Source organism: Chlorocebus sabaeus, chromosome 3, assembly GCF_047675955.1.
Source record: "Chlorocebus sabaeus isolate Y175 chromosome 3, mChlSab1.0.hap1, whole genome shotgun sequence".
Lineage (NCBI taxonomy): Eukaryota > Metazoa > Chordata > Mammalia > Primates > Cercopithecidae > Chlorocebus > Chlorocebus sabaeus.
The window spans coordinates 38,351,542-38,377,224 of NC_132906.1; the positions used below are offsets into that span (position 1 = coordinate 38,351,542).

The 25,683-nt window shown below is 35.8% G+C and overlaps 1 protein-coding gene across 2 annotated transcripts in view; it reads right to left on the reverse strand.

Annotated features, from left to right (window-relative positions):
• The window catches only part of DIAPH3 (diaphanous related formin 3), a 506,525-nt gene that overhangs the window by 440,916 nt on the left and 39,926 nt on the right, over positions 1 to 25,683 (reverse strand). For both annotated transcript variants that reach the window (XM_073014378.1, XM_073014377.1), the window contains one exon: positions 13,791 to 13,967. In XM_073014378.1, the coding sequence (XP_072870479.1) occupies positions 13,791 to 13,967 (177 nt within the window). The remainder of the gene's footprint in view (positions 1 to 13,790; positions 13,968 to 25,683) is intronic.

The following is a 25,683-nucleotide window of genomic DNA, read 5'->3' on the forward strand; positions in this document are numbered from 1 at the left end:
CAGGTGGGGCTGCTCTCAGGATAGAGTAAAGAAGGTAAGACAAAAGAGGAAAAAAGACATACTAAAGGTGGCCTCTGGTGGATTCTCACTTCACCCTGAAATGCACCACAGTCAAGATAACCTGGTAGCAGAAACCAGCCTCAACAACCTCAAGTTAGTCATTCGCTGCAGAATCCTAGTTCTGATGAGGGCAAATCTCTGGAGAAAGGGGCATCTATGAGCCATTAGAAGCCAATGCTCATCACCTGGGGCATGGGTGCACCAACCTGGTAAAAAGGGGCTGGGAGGGGGTACCCACAGTACTCACTATACCATCTGAACATAATTTACTTGATATTAAAATAAGACTTCTTTCAAATTGAACTGAATAAATATAGAAACACATATAGATGACCTTAAAAAAAAAAGGCAATATAAACTATTGTGTATTAACTGATCCTTCCATTCAAACACAGGTCAGTAAAACATGCTGTTTTACTGTGTTACCACACTGCATAGGTACAAAATGACACTGAAGACACAGATTGTAAAACAGCTCTAAAATGGCCATTTACCTCAATATATCAGTATGCCGATACATGTACGTATCTCGTTAAATATCTATTACAGGTAAAATACTGAACAGGAAATACAAAGAAAACATAAATACATAAGGCTCAGTGAGTAATCTGAATGAGGTTAAAATTTCCATGTATATATGAAATAAATCTCTACCCTTTAAATGGAAAAATCTTATCAACTGGCTATTGGGCTGAATATATCTCATTCAAAAACATTATTTGACAAGTCACCTCTTCAAAATTTTAATCTGTCTGAAGAGCATATTATTGTTTTTGATGTTAAAGTTCTATTAACATGTTAGCAATATACATTATGAATTATCTCATTTATAGTACTTCCTAATATACAGATGCTCAACTTACAATGGGATTATGTCCCAAAAAAGCCATTAAAAATTGAAATGCAGAAATGCATTTAATACACCTAACCTACTGCATGTCACAGCTCAGCCTAGCCTCCCTTAAACGTGCTCAGAACACTTATATTGGCCTACAGGTGGACAAAATCATCTAACACAAATGCTATTTTATAATATTTTGAATACAGAGATGCACATTTTGTAGACACGGTGGAATGCGAACACACAAAGCACAATATCCAAAAAATGCTGGGGACACAGTATAGTCAGCCGTTCAGCCTAATGATTGCATGGCTGACAGGGGAGCTGCAGCTCTCAGTTTCTGCCCCACATTACAAGACAGTGTCAGACTGCATATAGCTAGCCTAGGAAAAGATCAAAATTCAAAATTTGAAGTACAGTCTCTACCAAATCCATGTTGCTTTCACCACTGTAAAGTCGAAAAATTGTTAAGTCAAACTGCTATATGTTGGGGACCACCTGTAAATGTATAGACACAGTTTTGACAGGGGAAACTGAGAGTTGCAACATCAAAAAAATAGTTTTCCTTTGGCCAATTACTTTCTAATTAAAATCTATAGCTAAACGGAATCACTGTGCTGTTTTACTGTGCTAATCTGACTAGCAGTAAGAATAGATTTCAGAAGTAGAATAGTTGGAAAACTTCTTTTTTCATTCAATACATGGGAACACAGCTATGTCATCCAAAAAGACCAGAATTAGGAAGACCAAATTAGTGCGGGTACCAGAAAATAAGAAAAAGGAAGGAAGGAAGGAAGGAAGGAAGGAAGGAAGGAAGGAAGGAAGGAAGGAAGGAAGGAAGGAAGGAAGGAAGGAGGGAGGGAGGGAGGGAGGGAGGGAGGGAGGGAGGGAGGGAGGGAAGTCAAAAGGACATGAGCCAAACTGCAAAAACTGTTAAGTGGCCAAAACTAGAAAAATTTGAAAAATAAAATGATATTATTAGATTATAACCTAAATAGCAAAATAAACTGAGAAGATACTTTAAGACTGTGCAGATATCCTTTTTCTCCTTAATTATAGAGGGAAAATACTAACTTTACAAGGGAGGAAGCTGGCAGACACCACCTTAACAAAGTTGTCCAGGCTAACACCATCAATAATAGGACATACTGATATTTCAAACCTCCAGCTACGACCTAATGAGAAGGGTGACCACCTCTGTGGTATTCATACCAAAATATACCTCAATCTAATCACAAGGAAAAAAAGAAATCAGGCAAACCCAAATTAAGAGCACCCTACAAAATAACTAATCCTAATTCTTCAGAAGTATCAAGGTCATAAAAGATAAGAAACTGTCATTGACCGAAGGAGATATGACAAATAAATGCAAGATGTGATCCTGGATTAGATTCTGAAAGGAAAAAAAAAGGACATGGGTGGGAAAACTGGCAAAATCTGAAGCAAGTCTATAGTTTAGTTAGTAATATTATCTCAGTATTCAATTCTTAGTTTTAATAATTGTACTAATGTTATATAAGATGTAAACATTAGGATTAGCTGGGTGAAAGGTATACAAGAATTTTCTATACTATTTTTGCAATTCTTTTGTAAGTCTAAAATTATTTCAAAATAAAAAGTTATTTTAAAAGACTAAATTAAAATATTTTAATAGCAGAACTTTTTATAAATAATTTGGGGTAAAAAAAGAAAAACAGAATATCATTATTTAAAAAAAAAGAAGACTTTTTTTTATATTCCCTAAATAAAAAGAAGAGGTTTATAGAATATTCGGCTATAGTAAATACACACTGAATTGAAGGAGGAAAGGAGACTAACAAAACCACAATCAAGACAAATCCAAGGGTCCTGAGAGGAAGGGTTAAGCAGGTCAGACACAGGTAACAGAATTCCATTCAAAACACAAACTTCTCCAACTGTTTACATTTCCTCCTATTTTCATTCCAAACCTGCTCTGTGCACTGACCTTCTCACCCATTCTCCCAGAACCATTTTACAAAGACCTCTAGTACTCCTGTAATCTTAAAACATGGTCAAATTCTTGAGCCAGGCACTGTGCTAAACATTTATAAGCATTAATTAATCCTCAGTAACTTGAGGTATGTCCTCTTTATTGAGGAGAGAGCTGAGGTTTAGGAAAATTCTGGAAGTTGACCATGTTCTTTAATTTAGATTTAAACTCTGTTCTATCTTATCTCCCTCATTCTTATTTCCATATTATTTATGTTATCATCTAAAATCCGATTTCCCTGGGGCTAGTACCATCTAACTGAACATGTCCACTGCCATCAACTTGGGTTGATTCCTCTGTCACTCCACACCTTGCTATCACCCACAATGGACCTAGAGCAAGCTTGTCCAGCTCGCACCCAGGAGTTTTGAATGTGGCCCTACACAAATTTTTTGCGGTTTTTTTTTTTTTTTTAGTTCATCAGCTATCAAAAGTGTTAGTGTATTTTAGTTGTGGTCCAAGACAAGTCTTCTTCTTCCAATGTGGCTCAGGGAAGCCAAAAGACTGGGCACCCCTGCCCTAGAGTGTCCTTGGTTTCCTCGCCAATGCAACCTCCACTTCCACTGTCCTCAACTACAGTCCTAATGACCACACCTGTACCTTTTCATTATCTGAAATCTGCTCTGCCACAGGCACCATCAGAATCTCCATAATCCTTATCTCTGACCTCAATCTTCCATCTTGCCACTTCTCCCACTCCCAAACCACCTTTTTCTTGGCCCCAATAAAAACCTCCAGTTTTTTTATCCTTCCATTTTCTTCCAATGCAGGCCACTGTTGATTCATCAATTCTTACAACATTTATGGAAAATCCTACTAGTCTCTCTTTTCACATTTCATATGGTACTTATTTCAAACCTTAGCTATTTTCCAGGAACTATGAAACTACTACTTCTGCCTATCATTCTCAATAAATAAATTTCAATTCCCTTTATGAAAAGAAAGCTATAATTCCATTTCCTGCTGTTTTACCATTTTATTTGCACACTAATCTCTCCCTACCCAACCAATGCATCTATCCAAAGACATTCCTGTTCATTTATGCTCGAGATCCCCTTTCCTCCCACCTCCAAAAAGGGCATTACACGTCTATTATCCTCTTCTATTTTATTTCACTAAATTCTCTCAGTTGGTTGAGTATCAATATATAAGCAAGTTAATCTTTAATGGATTAAAATTAAACAAAAAAACTTCCCTCAACTCTGGCTCTTTACATGTAACTCTCTGTTTTCTCCCTCACAGATAACATTCAAAAGAAATATTTCTATATATGCTGACTCCTTCACTGTGCATGGAACACAATGGTCACTTTTTAAATATTTCCTAAATAAAGAAGATAACAGAAAAGTTCTCAAATAGAATTTGCTCATCCTATTTTAGGACAAACCTATGAGATGCAGGTAATCTTCTGGGAGATGGAACTGAAGCTGGAGATGATACAGCCCCAGACTAGAACACTGAGCAATTGCTGCTCCTAAGATTCTCAAGAATCTTCAGATAACACTGATGGGAATAAGTTCCAACTCTGGAGGTAGAAATCTTCAGGTTGTGGCACTGACACAGAGATGGCCAAGCTAAAATCCACCACTTTTCTAGGGAACACTAGCAGAACCACACTAAACCTCAGTGACCTAGAACAGAGTCAATATAACGACTGACCCCTGCCAAGCAGTACCTGGTCGAGGAATGAATGGGGTCGAGGTCTCTTCCAGGCTCACTCCATCATCCCTTCCAAACTTCCAAACTTGTGGCCTTGTGTGGTGCTGTGTCCATCCAGAATGAAAGCACGCACCTCTTTTGTAACTTGCGCAAGGACACCAAATTAGTCAGCAGCAGCCCTGACCTGGAAACCAGGTCAAGCAAGCAACTTTTAAGACATTCCCAAAGAGTCTTCCTACAAGTTGCAAGGGGTCAGAAGTTCCCACACACCAGCAAATTGCCAGTTTGCTACTGCTTTTAGGGACCCTAAGCCCCTACTAGACTGACTTTTTAAAAATAGTACCAAATAAATATTTTTCACATTTTATTGGAAAAACAGAGGGGGGAAATATGTAATTTAGTACCTGTGCACATACATGCAACTTGTTGGAGCACTAAGGCACAATCAAGCAGAGAACAGCAAGGAGAGAGCAGACATTTTTCCAACTGAATTACACACGTTAGACTCAATATTTTCATTCATGGCTGTGGATTTTACAAGACAGCATGCTCATTAAATTTACATACATCAAGTTGAGCAGGACAGTTAACACCATGGAGAGTCAGATTAAATTTAAAATGATTGACTATTTGCAGAATTAAGTGAATATATACAAGCAGCAAGTTGCTGAAGATGGTCAGGTGGAAGGATATTCAACCAAAAAGGAAAAACACTACAGACAGGCAGAGCATGACTAGCATTACAAAATGGATACGCGAAATACAGTATTATAATGGAACAATAAGAATAATGTTGGAAGATAAAAATTGGAAGCACTGCCATAGCAAAACCAAACATTTATTCATACTAAGTCAACAGCAATCATCTAATTTCAATAACATTATGTTTTGTTTTAGGGGTTAAAGCCAACATAATTATTCTTGGTAGCAGTCTCTGTTTTGCTAGCATTATATTATTAAAGCCACAAATTGGTTAAGCATCTTAAGAGGTCCACAATGATCCCCTAATTTCCCCTCTTGTGACAGAGCTCAACATCATATAAGCACAATTTTATCCAGAGTTCTGCTAAAAGTGTAGTTCTGTTCTTAACTACATTTGAATTCATCTTTGACATCACACAATATCAAATGGTCAAGCTTTTCATTACACTAAGGTTTTTACTACCATGAAAGGCTTAGTGCCAAACTAAAAAAATAGAAGATTTCATGACCTCATTCAGGGTCATTATACACTGTTGAATAGGGCAGACTAAATGAATCTTATCTAGTTCTGCAATTTAATAAATTTTATTCTTAGATTGGGTTTAGACGTAATTAGAAAACTAAAAGATAAATACTACCAAGAACCTGGAACTTAGAATTAACTTTATTACTACTTTTCTATATTCAAGCTGTCTATAAATACATTGAGGCTATAAAATAGCTTAAAACAGCTATAAAATCTTTTGCCTATGACCTTTACTATGTCCTTATAGTAAACCTTTAAATAATCATTTTTAACATAAATGTGATTATTAAAAAGTTATATTTTTTGGTTTTACCAATAGCGGGGTTGAAATTCCACCGTATTATCCAGTAGACACTGGATTACTCAATTCCCATTAAAATTAAAAGAAAGTCAGATGGCTAGCTCATTAATAGAACAGCAGCCAAAGAATGACATTTACCCAGAGATTGATAATGAACTCATAAACACTATTTTTTGGCCAAATATTCTAACTGGAGAATATGGGAAGAGTGTAAACTATCTTAATTGAAAAACAAATTTCAGTTTATCATAATGCAGTATCAAGGAACACACACACACAATGAGATAATAAGAAATTTAAATATCACTTTTCTGTCATATACTGTAAATTTTAGCAGAACACACAAGAAGTGAGCTGAATATTCAGAAAGCTGCACAACTCTAATTTATTTTGGAATGTAACCTTGCCAGAATTGTTCAAGTGTTTGCATAAGCACCTACAATCACAGACAACTGTTGTGTAATCCTACAGATAAGAACACTGCCAGTGATTGGCCAGGCGTGGTGGCTCATGCCTGTAATCCCAGCACTTTGGGAGGCCGAGGCAGGTGGATCACGAGGTCAGGAGATCGAGACCATCCTGGCTAACACAGTGAAACCCCGTCTCTACTAAAAATACAAAAAAAATCAGCCAGGAGTGGTGGCGGGCACCTGTAGTCCCAGCTACTTGGGAGGCTGAGGCAGGAGAATGGCATGAATCCAGGAGGTGGAGCTTGCAGTGAGCTGAGATCGCACCACAGTACTCCATCCAGCCTGGACAGAGCGAGACTCCATCTCAAAAAAAAAAAAAAAACACTACCAGTGATGAAAAAGGATCTTCATTCATATATTTGTTTTTCAACTTTTCTAAGTAAATGACAATTTCTTCATAAATTACATAAAGGATAAAATGGTCATTTGACTTAAGATACAACTTTTTTCTTAAGGCCAACTTTTTTACAGAAGAAAACATGACTGAGAAAAGGCCTTCACAGGTATACACAAATAATTGCCTGCACAGCTCCTAATTGGTGAAACAGCATGCTAAAATATTACCATAACATTTATCCCTTTAAAATTCCTCCCTCTAACCATTTTAGTGGTGCTAAAAAATCCCACCAGGCAAAAGCCAATACACCTAAATCATTTATTTTCTCATTTATCTGGATCTAGAAGAAACAACTAAACATTGACATTATCCCCCTGACAAACACAACCCATGAATCAACTTGATAATTGCCTTGAACTACTATACTCTCTCCCTCTTCCTCTTCATACTTGGGTTATTATTTGGATTGCTTTTAAACCACCTTTCCCTGAATTTTTCAATTTCTACTCAATGGAGAGGGAAAAGAGTGACAAGTAATAAATCAGAACAAAGCATTCCCACAGAACCTCTCTCATTTTATCTAGTCAAGCCTTAATATACGTTTTTAGTTTGTAAGAAATAGAAAATGTTCATGATATAGGAAAGTAGATTTGTAAAGAATACTAATACTTGAAATAAGCTGCTGGTAGAAATCTACAGCTGTCAATAAACACTTAAGAGAATTAACACAAAGGGGTCTTTGTTGGTTTTTCTTTTCATTCAGACTCTTGGTCCTTAAGATATTCCTTGCACACTCAACACAATAGGTATTCATTTATTTGACCAACATAATAGCTATGCGTAAATTTTTAACACCAAGAATTAAAGAGAATAAAGAAAGAAAGAAAAATTGTCATTAGTATTTACCCTAAGAGTAGCAATATGGAATAAGCTTAGCAAGATGAACCTTCCCCACCTCTATACCAAAAATATCAAAAGAACATGGTCATATCTGATTTTTATCGGTTCACCTGAGCTCTTCTTTTCTCCTCTGGAAAAAGGGCTCTTAGATATTAAGGTTTATTATACAGTTGCAGTGACTAAGACAACAGACATAAATGCAGAATTAGACAAACCAACTGATGGACAAAAATCGAACCTCAGAAACAAACCCACATGTGCAAAAACTTGATCTGTAACACTAGAGATATTACAAATCATAAAAGAGAATGAACTATTCAAATAAATGCTGCCGGGAAAACTATGTGGAAAAAAATTGGATCCACATCTCACATCAGGCAGAGATACATATTTCTAATAATTTTAAATGAAAATATAGGAGAATGGATTTATGATGTCAGGATAGATTTCTTCAATAATATACAAAAAGGACAAACCATAAAAAGCTTGATAAATTTGACCACAATTTTACATTTTTGTACTTCAGCTCCCCTTTCCCACTAACAAAAGTAAAAAGACAAGATTCGGACTAAGACAAGATATTTGCAACACATAAAAACTGAACACATGAGTATTATTCTGGCTATATGGGAAATTCTACAAATCAATATGAAAAAGATGGAAATCTCAAACAACAAAATGGGCAAAAATATAAACAGGAAATTCACAGAAGAGTAAACCAAAGGGCCAATAAGCATGTGAAAAGATGTTTGGATACATTTATATCCAGAAAAATATAAATCTTTAAAGTATGAGATATCCTGTTTACATTTGTTTACTTGCAAAACTTAAAAAGTCTAATACTAATGCAAACCGGGGTGTTCTACAAATCAACCAGCCTGCAATCTTCAAAATTGTCAAATTCATAAAATACAAGGAAACATAGGAAATATTCCAGACTGAAGAAGATTTTAAAAACGTAACTGAATGCAACATATGATTCTGAACTAGGTTCTTTTGCTATAAAGAGCATATTGATACTATTGATAAAACTTTAATAGTGTCTGAGGTAGAAATTGATTAGTGTTAACTTTCTGATTTTGGTGGTTGTATTGTGGCTATATAGAAGGAAGTCCTTACTTGTAGAAAATATACACTAAAGTATTAGAGGATTGTGGGGCATTGAATCAGCAATTTACCATCAAATATCTCAGAAGAAAAAAGGTTTTGTTCCATACAACTGTATTCTTATACAGAAAAAAAAAAGGAAAGTTTCTTTAATGTATGGGACCAAAACGATTGGATTCAAGGTACTGTTCACCTCAGGGAAGAAAAGAAGATAAAAGCGGGAATTAGAAGAATTACAAAAGGGAGTTCAATTATACCTGTGGTTGTATTTTTAATATTATGTTCTACATTTTTTGTATGCCTGAAATACTGTATAATTTAAAAAAAACACTGCAGGACAAAATTAGATTCCACTCTATGTTATACACGGAAAATTGTTTCAAAGTCAAATATGAATGTCTTTGGTATTATCCAAACCAGGTTTCCCACACTGAAAAGCCAATATATGTATTAGACAGTAGGTCATCTAAGTTCTTACTACCAGGACATACTTCAAACATATGCTTAAGAGATGATGAAGGCATTTTATAAATGTGCTTTCTCCTACATTACAAAAAAGCCCGATAAACATCTTCCCAATAAAAAAATACAACATCACTATTCATACTTAAGTACTTTGTGCAATTTTATCAGGTCATTTTTTCTACACTTACAACAATTCTAGACAGGAAGTCCAGAATTAAAATGATTTTTGTCAGAATGATTTTGATATCACTGGCACTCATTTAATGCCTGTTAATGATAGCATCCTGATAGATGAGCTTTCTTGCACAGCTTTCATTCTCTCAACTGATAATGAAAATAAGAAAAGGTAGAATGCATGAAAAAAGCTATCTTCCTTTCATTATTTTAATATTTTTTTGTTATTGGGCTGACTAGCAATTAAAGCTAATCTCCATCTAAGTATAGTGTCTAAGGTGAAGAGAAATATAGTATCCTAGAAATCTAAGTTAGGAAGCTGCACAGACATTTGTTTGGTATGATAAACCAATGGATGATGCTGCATGGATTTAATCTAATGGGAAGACAGATATCTAAAAAACGAAAAGTAAAAAAAGAATGTATTTCACAATGGACTCATACACAAGCAGTTCTGAGAAGCAGATTTAAGGGATCCGTAACTCAGAGAGCACATGCGAAGATAACTAGAGTAATGCTTGAACTAAGACTTAAAGTATGTATAAGGCCAGGCGCGGTGGCTCACATCTATAATCCCAGCACTTTGGGAGGCCAAGGCGAGTGGATCACGTGAGGTCAGGAGTTCGAGACCAGCCTGGCCAACATGGTGAAACCCCATCTCGACCAAAAATACAAAAATTAGCTGGCATGGTGGTGTGTGCCTGTAGTCCCCGCTACTCAGGAGGCTGAAGCAGGGATTGCTTGAACCCAGGCGGCAGAGGTTGCAATAAGCCAAGATTGTGCCACTGCACTCCAGCCTGGGTGACACTGCAAGATTCCATCTCAAAAAAAAAAAAAAATACAAAAATGAAGTATAAGAATTCTCTAACAGAGGCAGAAAGGGAGATAAATGGCAGAGAAGACTGCAATATCCTAGATAAGAGGACATGAAAGCTTGAACTAAAGCAGGGGGGAAATAAAATTAAGAGCTAAAGAGGATAGAGAAGTAAATGGATGTGACCGATGCCTTAATGAGATCAAGTATGACTCCCAAGTATGACTTCAGTGGGGACTTTTGAGATAGGAAATTAAGAGTGAAGCAGAAATTTTGGTGAGTGGGTGGGTGGGTGTGTCGGGGGGGTGTATTTAATATGATGAGTTCACTTTCTGATGTGTTGAGGTTCAGCATCTTTTAGAAAGCTGGATTATAACTGCTCTTCTGAAGAAGACATACCAAGGTGTCACAATATAAAAGATATTCTACAACATGAAAGGGCTCCAGTCCCCCAAAAGGAGTGCACAGAAAACTCAAGTGTATAAAGATAAGACTGAGAGGCAGAGGCAACACTCAGAGGAAGTAAAAGAACATATAGAAGAGGGGATATGGAGAGTAAACTGGAAAAAACTGACCAGAGAGAAGGAAAATTAGGAAAAGTAAAGTAAACAAGTGTGTGGCACAGTGACACACACTTCTTTCACATGGTGTGTGACTGCCACAGAACCAGTCAAGCTGACCAGGATTTCTCACTTACAGAACTATAATAAATGTGTGTTGCTTTAAACAAAAAGTCCATGGCAATTTGTTAGAGCAGCAATAGGAAACTAATACAACACTCTAGGGTACCAATAGATACCTTAGCCCAGCAAGTGCTCATTCCTTCCCTCCCCCTACCCCAATCTAATCTTAGAAGAGACAGATTCAGCCCAGAGAATAGGGAAGAATGGAAAAGCAAGATGGAGAAACAGAAGAGGCCAACCACATCCCCAACAATTGCCCCTACTGGAGACTAGAAATGGAACAAACTTGAACAGGGGAAAAGGAGCAGCTTTCTTTGGGTGAAAATTAATTTATATTAAGCTAGGATTTTTATTATCTGAAACCAACAGGAAATATCTGGAACCCACCTGGGACTTTTAACCAGGGTCAGAAGAAAAATAAGCTGAGAGGGCTGATTTAAAGGTTGTTCAACAGCTGGAATAAACTAGCCACTTCCAACTTATACCGATTATGTTCACCTCATTCAAAAAAAACTACTTATAAGTATCTAAGAGTTCTGGAGTAATCACTGAAATTGACTTTAGAAATGTAAGTTATAAATGCAGTGACGAACACAACTATTTCACATATCTAATAGTCATACAGAAACCAATATGGGCTTTGAGGTAGAATTTCAGCTTTCACCTAAAGACAAACAGGAGAAAAAGCCTTTAGTTATAACTAAAAATTCAACACCACTTTTAAGAATGCACACGGAAACTAAACTATTACCCAGAGATGAAGTAAATCAATTTCCCAAGTGAAATGAGTACAAATGTTGAAGTTATTACACTGTACTTCACATTCATTAAGTAATCAAGTCAGCACAGTCTTTCAAAGGACTGTCTTGAGGAGGGAAAAGAGGTGTTCTTCAAAACAAAGTTGTTACTTCATGTAAAAATTACTAAATACCTTTGATAATGATAAATAAGAACAATCATTTTAAAAATTGCACAATGCCAAAGCAAAGAACCTAGATGCAAACTTGAAATGGTATAAAGCTTCTGTAGGTACAAATGCCAAAAGGTTACCATGTCTGATTATTCAATGTTGCTTTCTCAAGAGAATTCTTACTAATAAAAATGTAACAGATATGTATAAGCCACAAATCAAGCCAGTTTAAATCTAGCATTCTCCAGACATAGAAATAGCTCTAAATTTGTCAAAAATATGGTACGCTGAGAAGTTTGAAAAATATCCTAATCCACATTTAAAGAAGGCAAAAATACCCTTCAAAAGCCTTTCAGCTTCAGAATCAACAGCAAGTTTTCCCTACAGAGTATTGTAATATACTCAAGGAATCAGTAAGGGAAAGAAAGAATCTGTTCCTTATTTTTTAAAAAGGCCTTCGTTGTAACTATCTTGTCCCTTAGCAAACTGGACAGTCCTGAGAAGGCAACAATTTCATTTTATTTCTGCTGAGTTACTCCAGTGAGGATTTGATCACCGAAATCTAATGCCAATAGGTAGACCTGCTTAAGGATGAGAAAGTGATGTGGCCCAGTTATTTTAAAAAGTATTCTGTAAATATTTCAAAAATGCTGATATTCATCTGACCTCTAAATAATATTAAAATTTATAGTATTAGCCCCCTCCCAGCTAAGAGTAACAGAAAACTAGCATAAACTATATTCGGTACTTCCTAGGTAGTTGTACTTCTAACTTCTGGAAATAAAATGTGGCCTCCATAAATATTTAACATCACAGGGCTACTTAGTCCACTTACTCAGATGGCAGCAACAATTATGATGAAATTTTTTAACCTAGTAGCCACAAGTGAACAATAAAAGTGCCATCCTGGAATCTCATGGATGGATAACTTACGTGAGTGGTTCGATATATAGCACGTGGATGGGAGAAAACAGCACTTGACGATCTTGAGTCCTCAAAGATAGTACTGAAGAGAGTTATCTTCATATAAGCCTCATTAACAGAGACAAAGGCTAACCAGAAAAAGGTTAGGCACCCAGAAAAAGACTTAAAGGTGAGTTCAAGTCTCTACAGATATAAATGTTGCATAAAGACCCTGGTTATCCTAAAAACTAAGGAAAGAATAGAACAAGTCAGGTCTAAGATCCAGCCCATAACAAAGAAAACAGTAGAGCACAGTGACTATCATTTTAACATGGACTGGACTCAGACCACTTAGGTCAGGGATCCCCAACCCCATTAGGAACTGGGCCACACAGCAGGAGGTGAGCGGCAGGCCAGCCAGTATTACCGGCTGAGCTCCGCCTCCTGTCAAATCAGCAGTGGCATTAGATTCTCATAGGAACACAAACTCCATGGTGAATTGTGCATGCTCCTTATGAGAATCTAACTAATGCCTGATGATGTGAGGTGGAACAGTTTCATCCCAAAATCATCTCCACCACCCCCGAAACGCTCATGGAAAAATTGTCTTCCATAAAATCAGTCCCTGGTGCCAAAAAGGATGGGGACCGCTGACTTAGATAATCTACTCAAGACAAAAATATACCATTCGATACTTTGGAGTATTTGTTTTTACATACTCTCTGCGAAACCAAAACCTGGTAGGTTGTTTTTCTTCAGATTTTGTATTTTTGTAATCCAAAAACTCTTTGTGGCCAAAGTGCTATCTTAAGTGACATCAGAAATTAGCCCATGGAATATGACTACCAAAAATGCTTAGAGTTCCATTAACATGAGCAAAAGCTAAGGCTTTTTCCTCAAACATTTCCTAAAGAATCAAATTCTTACCATCATTTTTTCAAAAAGTTCTAAGAGTTCACTCTCTGACAATGGCTTTGGAAAGTTCTCCATCATCTCTAAAGGTGCCGCTGAGCAATCACTGCTTGCAAATGTCATCTTCAGGTTGGGAAGTGGAGGTCTCTCTTTCTTGCTCCCTGGAATTCTTATGCTGGCAAATTTGTCCAGCTACAAAGAAAGACAGAATGACACATGTTAAGTATTTCCTTTCCCAACATTTATCTCATCTCAAAAATGAAAAAAACAAAGAGGGCCAATCGCGTTATCATTGTGATTTCATCAGGAGGCATTCAGCATTGGAATATTTAAAATTAAAAATAATAATAAAGAGTGGGGAAAATTTTTCAGTAACCGTTCTATCTAAGATTGAAGAGAGCTCAGACAACATTGAAAGAGTCCTTCTAATCTTAAAACCTCACATAGATTTGAGATTCTAATGACAGGTGACCTTTGCTTTATATATTAGTAAATTAAGCAGTTTAGAAAGATTACTTAATTTAGGGTTGGTCCCAAACTAGTACTCAGTGTCCCATCTCCCACCCCTTCCTGGCCCCTTTGCCTATTGCCCTTTCCATAATGCATACTGTCTCTTGGAGTGGGGGTGGGAGGGGAACATGATTTAGAAATTTTTAGGAATTGAATTATCTTCATAGTTTATTGGCCTGATAAACTATTTATCTTTGTTCAGGTTGGTCAGTATGTAAACTTCTTGAATATCTACACGGCAGAATGGTTAAGGCCTTAAGAAATAAGCTAGATTTTTGTTGCAATTAGATTTCTTCTATAACTAGATAATCAAATAGCTTGCTGACATTTCAAAAAAGCATAGATATTCGTTTACAAAGCTAATAATTCATTTATTCAAAATTGTTTGAATTTCACAAGTTCTATTGCTCACAAAGAACCCAGACTCATACATTTCATGAGTCATACAATGTTTCAACAATCAAAAATGCAAAAAAGTCTTAAGCTGAACCAGGCATCAAGAACAGAAGTATACTCAAACAGCACAGTGATTCCATGAGTTTTTCATCATTGCTGTATACATTTTAAGCTACTGTTCTCACCACATATACTGTATATAAACCTGTACTATTCATTATGGTAGCCACTAGCTATGTATGATTATTAAATTAAATTGAATGATATTAAAAATTCAGTTCCTTCATTGAACTAGCCTACATTTCAAGTGCTGAAGAGCCACATGTGGCTTGTGGCCAGCATACTAATGCATATAGAACATTTCCATCATTGCAAAAAGTTTTAATGGACAGAGCTAGTATAGCCATTAAAAACACCTGATACCTCAAAGTCTCAATTTAAAAGGACAATTAAGTCACAGTATTGTTTACTCAATTCACTAAAGAAATAGGATTTCTTCAAATAATGAGACGTAAAGGTAAGTATTATCTTTTGAAACAGGTTTCTAAATTTACTGTGAAGATAATGTCTACGAAAAATACTATGTACTGCACTCACCCATGGTCCACCTAACATCACTTAAACATTAAAGTACTAAGAATACGACAGCTTCCTGTAGGATTTAGAAAGTTGTCAAAAAACACCACTGCTCTCATTCTAACGACCAAAACAAACCAGAAAACATATAAAGTTATACTTGCTGCTGTTGTCAACCCAACAGAAAATTGAGGACCCAAAGAAACTTACAAGGATCAAATACCAGAAAACAACAAGATGTTCTTATCCCTGACAAACAGTTGAGGAAGAAGAATAAGTTAAGCAAGGGTAAAGAAAAGCCAGCCAAATTTTTAAGGAAATATTGATAGCTGCATGGGTGCTGGCATTAGAATTTCAAGGAGCCCCACATGAAGCTCAAGCCATTTGGCAAGTCTATACCCGCCTACCAATTCTTTCCCCTAGTCTTCACCAACTGAATGGGGTAGTAAGTCAACAGTTCGGAGCAGAACAGGAAAGCTGTATGAATACTCCATAAGGCATATGCAAACAGGTGCCCTGCAAAGGCCATAGACTAGGCAAAAGAATGGAGAGAAATCCCCATGACACATTCTGGACTTTCAAAGAGCATGTCATAATGCCATCTAAAGGCTGGGGCAAAGCCTGGTCAAAGAGATTTCCTGAAGAAATAGCCAGAAGTAGAACTGAAAACAAAAAGAGAACTCTACATTAACCCTAAAATTGGCATTTTTTTCCTGAAAGGATATAATGAAGAGTAGACTTTACACATGAGATGAATAATTTCAGCAGCAAAGTCACAGAAACTATTTTTAAAAAAAAAAAAAAAAGGATGAATTAGAAATAAAAAATAGATCAGAAATGAAGATTTTCTTAGATGAGCTTAACAGTAACCTGGAAAGCTGAGGAAGAATCAGTGAACCTAAACCCAGATTGATAGCAAGTTCCAAACTCAAACACAAACAAAATAATGAGATAGAAAAAAAAATGAGTATGATCTATGATACAACATCAGATATTGTAACACAAGTGTAACTGGGGTCCAGAAGCAGAAGAGAGAGTGGAAATGGTACAGAAGAAATATTTCAGAAGATATAACTAAGAATTTTCCAAAATTCATTAAACATATATATATGTATAACTCAATTCACAGATCCAAGCTCAGCAAAACCCAAAAAGAATACAAAAGACACACACACACATACCCCTACATACCCCTAAGCACTTCATGGTCAAACTGCTGAAAGTTAAAAATAAACAGCAAACCATAAAAGTACAGCCAGAGAAATAAAAATACATTATATACACAAGAAAAAAAATGATATGACAGCTAATTTCTCACCAGAAACAATGGTGGCAAAAGATAATGGAATGGCATCTTTAAAGTGCTGAAAGAAAGGTAGGGTTGACTCTTGAACAACACAGGGATTAGGGCAGTCAAAGTCCACATATAACTTTCGACTCCCCAGAAACTTAACTACTTATATTCTCCTGTTAACTGGAAACCTTGCCTATAACATAAACAGTCAATTAATACATTGTTGTATGTTAAATGTATTTACTGTATTCTAATAATAAGTTAGAGAAAACAAAATTTTATTAAAAAGAAAGAAAATACATTCACAATACTGTACTATATTTATCAATACTGTAAGTTTACATCATATGTTTACAAGATGAATTGTCTCCTGAAATGGTGACCAACACAGCTACAGACCTCAATCTATACAATTCACGTATCGAGCAATTCACCTTTTTCTTGTAATGTTATAAGTTTTCTCTGATTCTTGGAAGCACTTCAAGCATCACTAGTGGCACTTTGTATGGGTCCCATGGTGTTACTCAGGGTTTACGGTATTGCCCTAAACACGATGAAAAATACTCAAGAACTGCAAGAGATCAGTTTTTACTGAAATACGCAATTTACTGGAGAGATTAACTGCTCAAGTGGAGATGATTAGTGTCACATGACATTTTAAGTAGATACTCAACACACTTAAGCTCACCGGAATAGCAACCAGAGGTGACTACAACATTAACAGAGTAATATAGTGTGCGGTACAGTTAATTTCATAAAGTTATAGTTCAATACTGCATCTTTACATTTGTTCAAATTTCTCTTGACTGCAAATGGCACCATCTTTAGTTCATGTTTGTGCGTATAAGTTTTGATTAATTTTAACTTTTTTATAATAGATTTGTAAATGTTTTATGGTATTGAGAAAATAGACTACTATTTAAATATATTCAAGACATACAGAACTTTTTCTTTTTTCGATATTTCTAATCAGTTTGTCTGCAAGTTTTTTCAAATTATTGAAAATCTCGAAATATCTCCAATATATTTCTTTGAAAAAAACCTGTGTGTAAGGGGAGCTGTGCAGTTCAAATCAATGCTGTTCCAGGATCAACTGTAGTGTTATCCTGGGATTCCATATACAGTGAAACTACTTTTCATAAGTAGAAACAAAAGAAACACACTTTCAGACAAAAACGGAGACAATCTGTCTCCAGCAGACCTGTACTACAAAAAGTGTAAAAGAAGTTTTTCAGGCTGTAGGGAAGTGATACATATATAACTTTTTCTTAACTTGTTCTGGGATGAAATCCCAGATCTACAAAAAGAAATGAAGAGCAATCAACAGTTGTCTATTAGACGTTGGTGATACAAAGATAAATAAGCCTTTATAAGACTTACCTTAAATAATTATCAAGTGGAGGAGACAAGCACATAAACAGGTAATTATATAGCTATACAGAAAATGTAGGAGGTATGTGAAATGTATTATAATAGCAAAAAAGAGTGGCATCTAACCCACCACCATAAGCATTTCCTACTCTGGAATAACTCAGAAAAATAAAACTGTCTCCGCATGAATATATGTCCAGAAGATACTATCCCTGTGTACATTTGTACCCTCATTATTGATGTTTAAAAAAAAAAAAAAAAACTGAGAGAAACCAAAAAACTGTTTTAGGAAATGGGACTGGTTACTTATCTCCCAAGTCACTACTTCATTGCCATCATTTCTGTGCAGATAATATCAATTCCTAAGCACAGAAACTATCCTGGCTCTTTACATACACACACCCCCCAAAAAAATCCAGCGTAGCTTAATTAATAGGCCAAACTCATAATGAAGTGAAATTAAGCAAAACTTCATTAATGCAACATCAATATTATAAATGTAAACATGTCAATAAATGGGAATAATAAGCTTAAGCACTTCACAAGCTAATTTGAAAATGCATAACCTAATGGTTCTAACAGTGATAGAAGACATAAAATCTTAATTTTCACCAAAAACCAAAACTTTTTTTAAAAAGAATCCTTAAAAGTCATAAAAATTAACAAGATTTTTACTAATATTTACTAAGCCTTTTCTATATGAAGAGCACCAGACTAAGAGCTTGAAATGCAGCATTAGGTTGAATACATTTGTTTAATCTTTACAGTAATTATAATAAAAGAACAAGTTCCAAAACACTTTTGTACCTAACAATTTCATAGTATTGAGTGCAAAAATAGGACAAAGGAAAAAAATCAGCCCCTAATGTTTTCAAGAGTAAAGCTAATAAAACCATACTTGTACCAATAACATAATTTGTAAAGGTAATAATATTAATAATAAAATATAATTATCACACCTATCCTATAAGCTTAGCACCTAAAACTCTGGGGAAAAGATAAATTTTACCCAAATGGAAAAATAAATTTGTACACTACCACTAGTATAGATGGATGAAGGCAAGACAGGAAAAAAATAGCACTCCCTTCTTCTAGCATCTAAATCCACAATGGGCAAAATAGTAATATGAGATACAAAAGGATCAACCAGTATTTCACATTTTCAATATAATGCTTTTATTCCTTTTCCTAGAAGAGAAGGGATAAAAGAAAAAAATAAGGAAAGAAACATAAAAGAAAAGTAAGTACAATCCTTCTTCCTATACTGGAATAGCAACTTGAATGGCAACTTGAAACTTCCTCCTATACTGGAATAGCAACTAGTGAATATCTCAGGCTAAAAGTAAAAGCATTCCATGCACTATTGAGCACTCCAGGCAGATTCTACAAAATCTGGGCACTATTACAAAGCTAGGTGCAAAGTAAGCTTTACTATCAAATCATTTTACATGTTTTAAAAGAAGTTTCATTTTTAAAAAGAGAGGTTACTATGACTCCATTCACACATGGAAAAATCACTCTTAATCTATCTTTGATTAAATTGCACACACAATTTGCTTAAACCAAGGCACAATAGAACACTTGAGCAAACTTTAAAAATATTTTTTACATAAAAATATGACAGGAATCCCCCTAATATTGACCGTAAGTTGGTTATCTTGTATTTGGCAATTTGGCTGAGGGTTGTGTATGTGTGTGTATTACAGTTTGTGCACTTCCTATTTCATGTAAAATTTTCATAATTTTATACAAAATTCTTCTCTTAAAGTTGAGCAAGAAACACAAGCCAGAGAGGTGAAGTATACAAACAATTTGCCGTTGTTGAAGAATTAAACACATGCAAGACTGAGGAGATTCTGTTATAATGCCAATTTGGAGATGGTACACCACACTTAATTAATATGGCTTTGACTGTGTCTGGGGTATACTAAGTTTTATAAATTAATATCACTTATCTTCAGGGGAAGCTAAATGAGCACCCTACTGAGTATTATCTCATACTGAGTAATCACACTGATAATCAGTAATGACAGTTTAAAAAAAATTAAACAAAAAAAAGGTTCAAAAAATCTATCTGAATTTTTAGCTATAGTATATCACTGTAAAAGTGAAAACTCGGTGTTTGAGGTTTTCAGTATTACAACACTTTAAACAATAAGGGAAGTGATTTTTTTATTTAAAATAAAAGGAAAATATTATAATTAGTCATCTTACAATTTCACAAGTATGAAAAAACTACATATGATCATAAATATACTTCATTAGAACCCAGAAGGGAGTAGAAATTTTCACGAAATCCAGGAGAATTATTAAGGAAACAAAAATTCCTTTTCATTATAGAATCAATTCTATTCAAATACATACCTGAAATACAGAATAAAATATATTGCTTGAAATTCTCTATTTTCATGCAGTCTTACACTATGCTTAAAGAGGGGGCAAAAACCTAACAGCTAACATAGCTTGGCTCTTTAGTTAACTTTATTACTAACCTGGGAACTTGCTGATTAAAAACAAGCAAGGCTCTTGGAGTCTGACTTCAGAATCTTGCCCAGCCACTTGCTTACTGTGTTACCATAACTAAGCTACTGAAACCTCCCATTTTAGTACCTATTACAGAGAGGTGTTAACAGGAAATAAAAGTGCTATTCACTCTCATCTTTGGATTTAAAAGGCTGAAATGCCTTCCCTGACTACTTTATCTAAAGTAGCGCATGTAACCACCCCTTCTCCATCACAACACACAGTACATTCTCTTCCTATGTCCTTTCACATGACTTACGAAAATCTATAATTATCTCATTTATTTTGTAATTTTAACTCTGTCTCTTTCCAACTAAAATGTAAGAGCCATGCTAGACAAACCATCAACTGTTTTAATCACTGTGGCAGCCCGTCTCTAAGATGGCGCCAGTGATCCTGATTTATGTAATCAATAGATATTGTGGAAATTATGGAGTGCAATTTTCAAGACTAGATCATAAAAGACTTTACAGCTTTTGTTTTGCTCCTTCTTGGATCACTCACTCTGGAATATGCCAGCTGCCAGATCATGAGAACACTCAAGAACTCCTGAAGGGAGGCAAAGAACGTGACAAAGAATTGAGGGCTTCCACCAAAAGATAAACAGGTTTCTTGCTAACAGTCATGTGAGTGAGCCATCTTGAAAGTCCCAGTCAAGCCTTCACATGACCGTAGCTCCAGCCAACATTTTTGCTGCAAACTCAAGGCAGACCCCAACCCAGAACCACCCAGCTAAGCAACTACCAAATTCCTGACACACAGAAGTGGTATGAAATGACAAATGTTTGCTATTTTAAGTCACTAAGTTTGGGGTCAACTTGTTACATACCAACAGATAACCATTATAGTGATGTTGTATATGCAGTCTATAGCACAGTACCTGATAGTTAGCAGTCAGTCAATTAATACTTGCTGAAGGTATGAATGAATGAGCAATTACTAGATGATAAAATATATAAAACATAGCTACCATCCCTGTAGACGCTTACCATTTGAGAGAAAAATATACAATAAAGGATCATAATTTAAGGTACAATATTTTAAATGCCCCCAAGAAAATAAGCCAAGTGAACTAGCAACAGGAATGAACGATTCATTCTAGAGTGGGGAAAAGTACCTTAAAAGGGGCTTTGGAATGGGAGTACAACAGGGAACTTGTGATGCTGATATGAAAATTATAGTACATGTTAACTGCTAAGCAGTATGTCTGCCTATTCCATGGTCTTTACATTTAAACACTAGTGACATCACTGGTACAAAGATGTATTATTGTGGAGAGAAAAATCAACCATTCAATCTTTCAGGTATGATAAGCCGAGGCCGGTTTTAGGCCATAGACTTATCATCCAGGAACAATTCCTACCATCCCATCAATTGCATTCTGACTTCAATATTCCTCAATGTTACAAATGGGCTTTTTTGGCTCTTAATTTGTATTTTGGTGAAATTTATAAGAAGTTCTTTAGCCAGAGGCTTCTTTGAAAAGACGAAAACTTACTGTTCCCTCCCTACCAAAAAATACTTGATTATCTACTTATAATATTTTGTCCACATTTAGGTTTCACATAGTATTTTATTATTAAATGAAAAACACATTTATGATCTTAAAATTTCTTCAATTGCTTGAAAATAAGTTACAACATGCAATATGTGTTCTAAGACCAGCTGTCATGCCATGGAGCAATGTTTGGAGATGCCCGCACAAGGAAGAACCAAGGCCTCCCCGCACCAATTAGCACCCACTTGCCAGTCATGAGTGAGCCACTTTGGAAATGGATATTTCAGCCCCATCAAGGCTACAGATGATTATAATCTCATGAAAGACCTCAAAACAGAACCATCCAAGAACGGCTTGGAAACCAAGTGTTTATTATTGTTTGAAGCCACCAAGTTTTGAGAAATGTTATATAGCAATAGATAATTACAGAGTTCCTCATAGAATACTTTTAAATGTCTAAAATATATATGAAGAACTAAAGTAAAATGAGGTTATCAAAATATTAATAAATTTTAATGTATCAGTAAATGTTCTTCACTATTGCATTAAATAACAAAGGTAATGACAAGTCTAATTTCAACGTAGTGCCAAATGTAAACCACATTTTGAAATATCTTCAGTAACTACTGTGCTTTGAAAATATCTGATTTCTGTTGGTGATAAAGTCACAGGCCAAATACTATTATGGGTTTTTCTGGTATGCTGATAGGTTTTTTTTCCTATATGTATAATTGAAAGAAATACTAAATTTCATTTACAGATTAAAGAAAATAAAGATTTAATTTTTTCTTCAAGGACACCACGAATTCCACCAAGACCCCTTGGTGGTCCATGGACCACAAACTAAGAACCTCTGGTAGGTGGACACGGAATGATAGCAGAAATTGTGGTGGAAAAGAAGAAAGTAACTCAAGTTCCAATGCCTTCAGTGAATCAGTGGGAGGGACTAAAAGACCTACAGTTGAGACCACCAACAAGGAGGAACCAACAGGTTGTATACTCTGATGGTTTATGCTTCAAAGAGAGCTGGAAGCTTTTGAAGTAAGAAGCCACCAGGAAAATAAAGCCATCAAAGAACATGCAGGTTTCAACTACAGCAAGGAGGAAAGAGAACATTCAAAGAAGATGACAGACTTTGAGTTCCAAAGGGCAAAGTAGGAGGGTTTGGAAAGTCTGAAGGACTTGAGAGATAATATCAGATTAGAAGAATGAATGGACCTCAATAGTGAGAGAAGCAAAGGGGTGCTTACTGATGATATGAATTGATTATGACTCAGCTCTGCTGAAAGGTGATTTGAATTGTGATAACTGTAATGAAAATTAATAAAGATATAAAGCATGTGGACTGCACCTCCTTAATTCATCTTCTCTCTGTCCCTACTGTCGCTAGCTCGGGCCACTTCTAACCTGCCTCCTAGCCTTCTAACCTGCCTCCATCTCTTCACTGCCCTCTCTCCCTACCATGCTATAGCAATTCTGTACCCCAATACCATTCAAACTCCTGAAAATGCAAATTCAATCATGCTCCTCACTTCTGTGGTTAAACTCTTTCGATACCCTCTCCTTACTTAAAGGATAACACTCTTGGCTCAAAGGTCCATCTTGATCTGAACCTATTTCCTCTCTAGACAATCTCTTCACCACTCCACCACCTTACACTGAACGATCTAGAGGCAATGAACAACCTAGAGCCTCCTAAACATGCACAGGCTGTTCCTTGTGCCTAAAACCTACCCACATCTCATACCCCAACCCCTGACCTGGCTAATTTCAACTCAATCTTCAGCTCCCAACTTAAACTACAGCTCATGTAAGAGTCTATTTTGATTCCTCAAGACTGAGTTAGATGCTCAAAGACTTAGTGCTTGCATCATATAATATGTATACAATTCTCTTTTTTTTTTTTTTTTTTTTTTTTGGAGATGGAGTCTCACTCTGTCGCCCAGGCTGGAGTGCAGTGGCAGGATCTCAGCTCACTGCAAGCTCCGCCTCCCAGGTTCACGCCATTGTCCTGCCTCAGCCTCCCAAGTAGCTGGGACTACAGGCGCCCGCCACCACGCCCGGCTAATTTTTTTTTGTATTTTTAGTAGAGACGGGGTTTTGCCGTGTTAGCCAGGATGGTCTCGATCTCCTGACCTCATGATCCGCCCGCCTTGACCTCCCAAAGTGGTGGGATTACAGGCGTGAGCCACAGCACCCAGTCAATTTGTATACAATTCTTTAACTACCTGTGAACTAGGCTTTAAGTCCTTGAGAACAGATACTGTTATTTTATTCACTAAATCACCTCTGAACTTACCACAGTTCTAAACATGTAGTGGATGTTATATTAATATTGGTTAAGTGAATAAATTAATAATTTCTTCTAGGCCTGGAACACCCCAGCCATTGCTTCTTGCCTTGGCTAAATTTTTCTCAACAATATTTTGAATAAAAAATAATTAACATAGCATATCAAGGGAGAATGCCAGGTGTTATGCCTTTTATATATTCAATAGGAAAATCCAGACTCTTCCTAACACTGATAATTTACAGTAGTCCCCTACATTAAAAACAAGGATAAATTTATGTTACTTAATACCATGAGATAAGGTAATAAGAAAAACATTCATTCAAAAAGGAGCACACACATCATTGAAAAAAATTTAACATTCAAGAAACCCCAAAGTTCTATCTACCCATCTACTCAAAGTACAATTCTAATTGCATATATTTAAATATGAATACTGTATACTTGAGAAGTAATATAAATTAGCTCTGTATATATTACATTTTATTTTAAAAAGCATAGACCTATATTACTTATACACAAAAAGTCATCTGAAGACATCAGTAATCGCTTTCTACTTGCCAACCTGACATGCTTCCACTACGAATCCATTTCATTGGTATGCCAGAAGTAAAATTATTAAGAAGTAAAAATTACACCAACTCCTGCCAGCCCAGATTTCAACCTATCCTTCAAAACTCAGCTGAAAAGTCACCCTCACATGAAGTCTTCCAAGATTAAGTTGACCTTCCAGCTCCTATCATACCACCCCAAAACTACTGATGTCTATACATTCATTTCTCTACTGCACCCAGACGACAGAGACCTTCTTTCTCCATATTTGTATTTCTGAAATAGTACTAGGCACTCAACAAATTATTAATGAACGAGTGGACAAAAGAATGAATAAACAAGTCTGTACACCCTACTACATATTAGTATATTCAACTCTGAGAGCTCTTGATCTTATTCCCAAGTTTGTGCTGATTTGAGGAAGAGCTCTCTAAACTAGCCTATAAATATTTAAAGATTCTAAGATAGTACTTAAGTATTACTGAAATTTTAAGTACAGGAAGTCCTAATTAACGCATTAATGGGCTAAGAAAGGCCCACCTGACTAAGTGAATAGTTTAAGTTCTTTAAAACAGAACTTGTTTTGATGTATTTTACATTCAGTCACCCCAGTCCATGCTGGTATTTCTACTTTACACAGAAGAGTATAATATGCATATATGGCTTTACTGAAAAACTGTGGTGGGGCAGATGGGAGGTCACACTTCTAATCACTCATTGTTATTAACTTACCAAGGAAAATATAAAAAGCTAATGAAAATAGAAAGCAAATTATAGTACAGAAAGCCTTATATCCTACTACAATAAGATAAAACTATTTTAATTCTAGGTTGAGTTTTTATTTTTAAAAGCTACTGACTTATGTTCTATTGCTTGACTTTAAAGTTAGGCACGAATT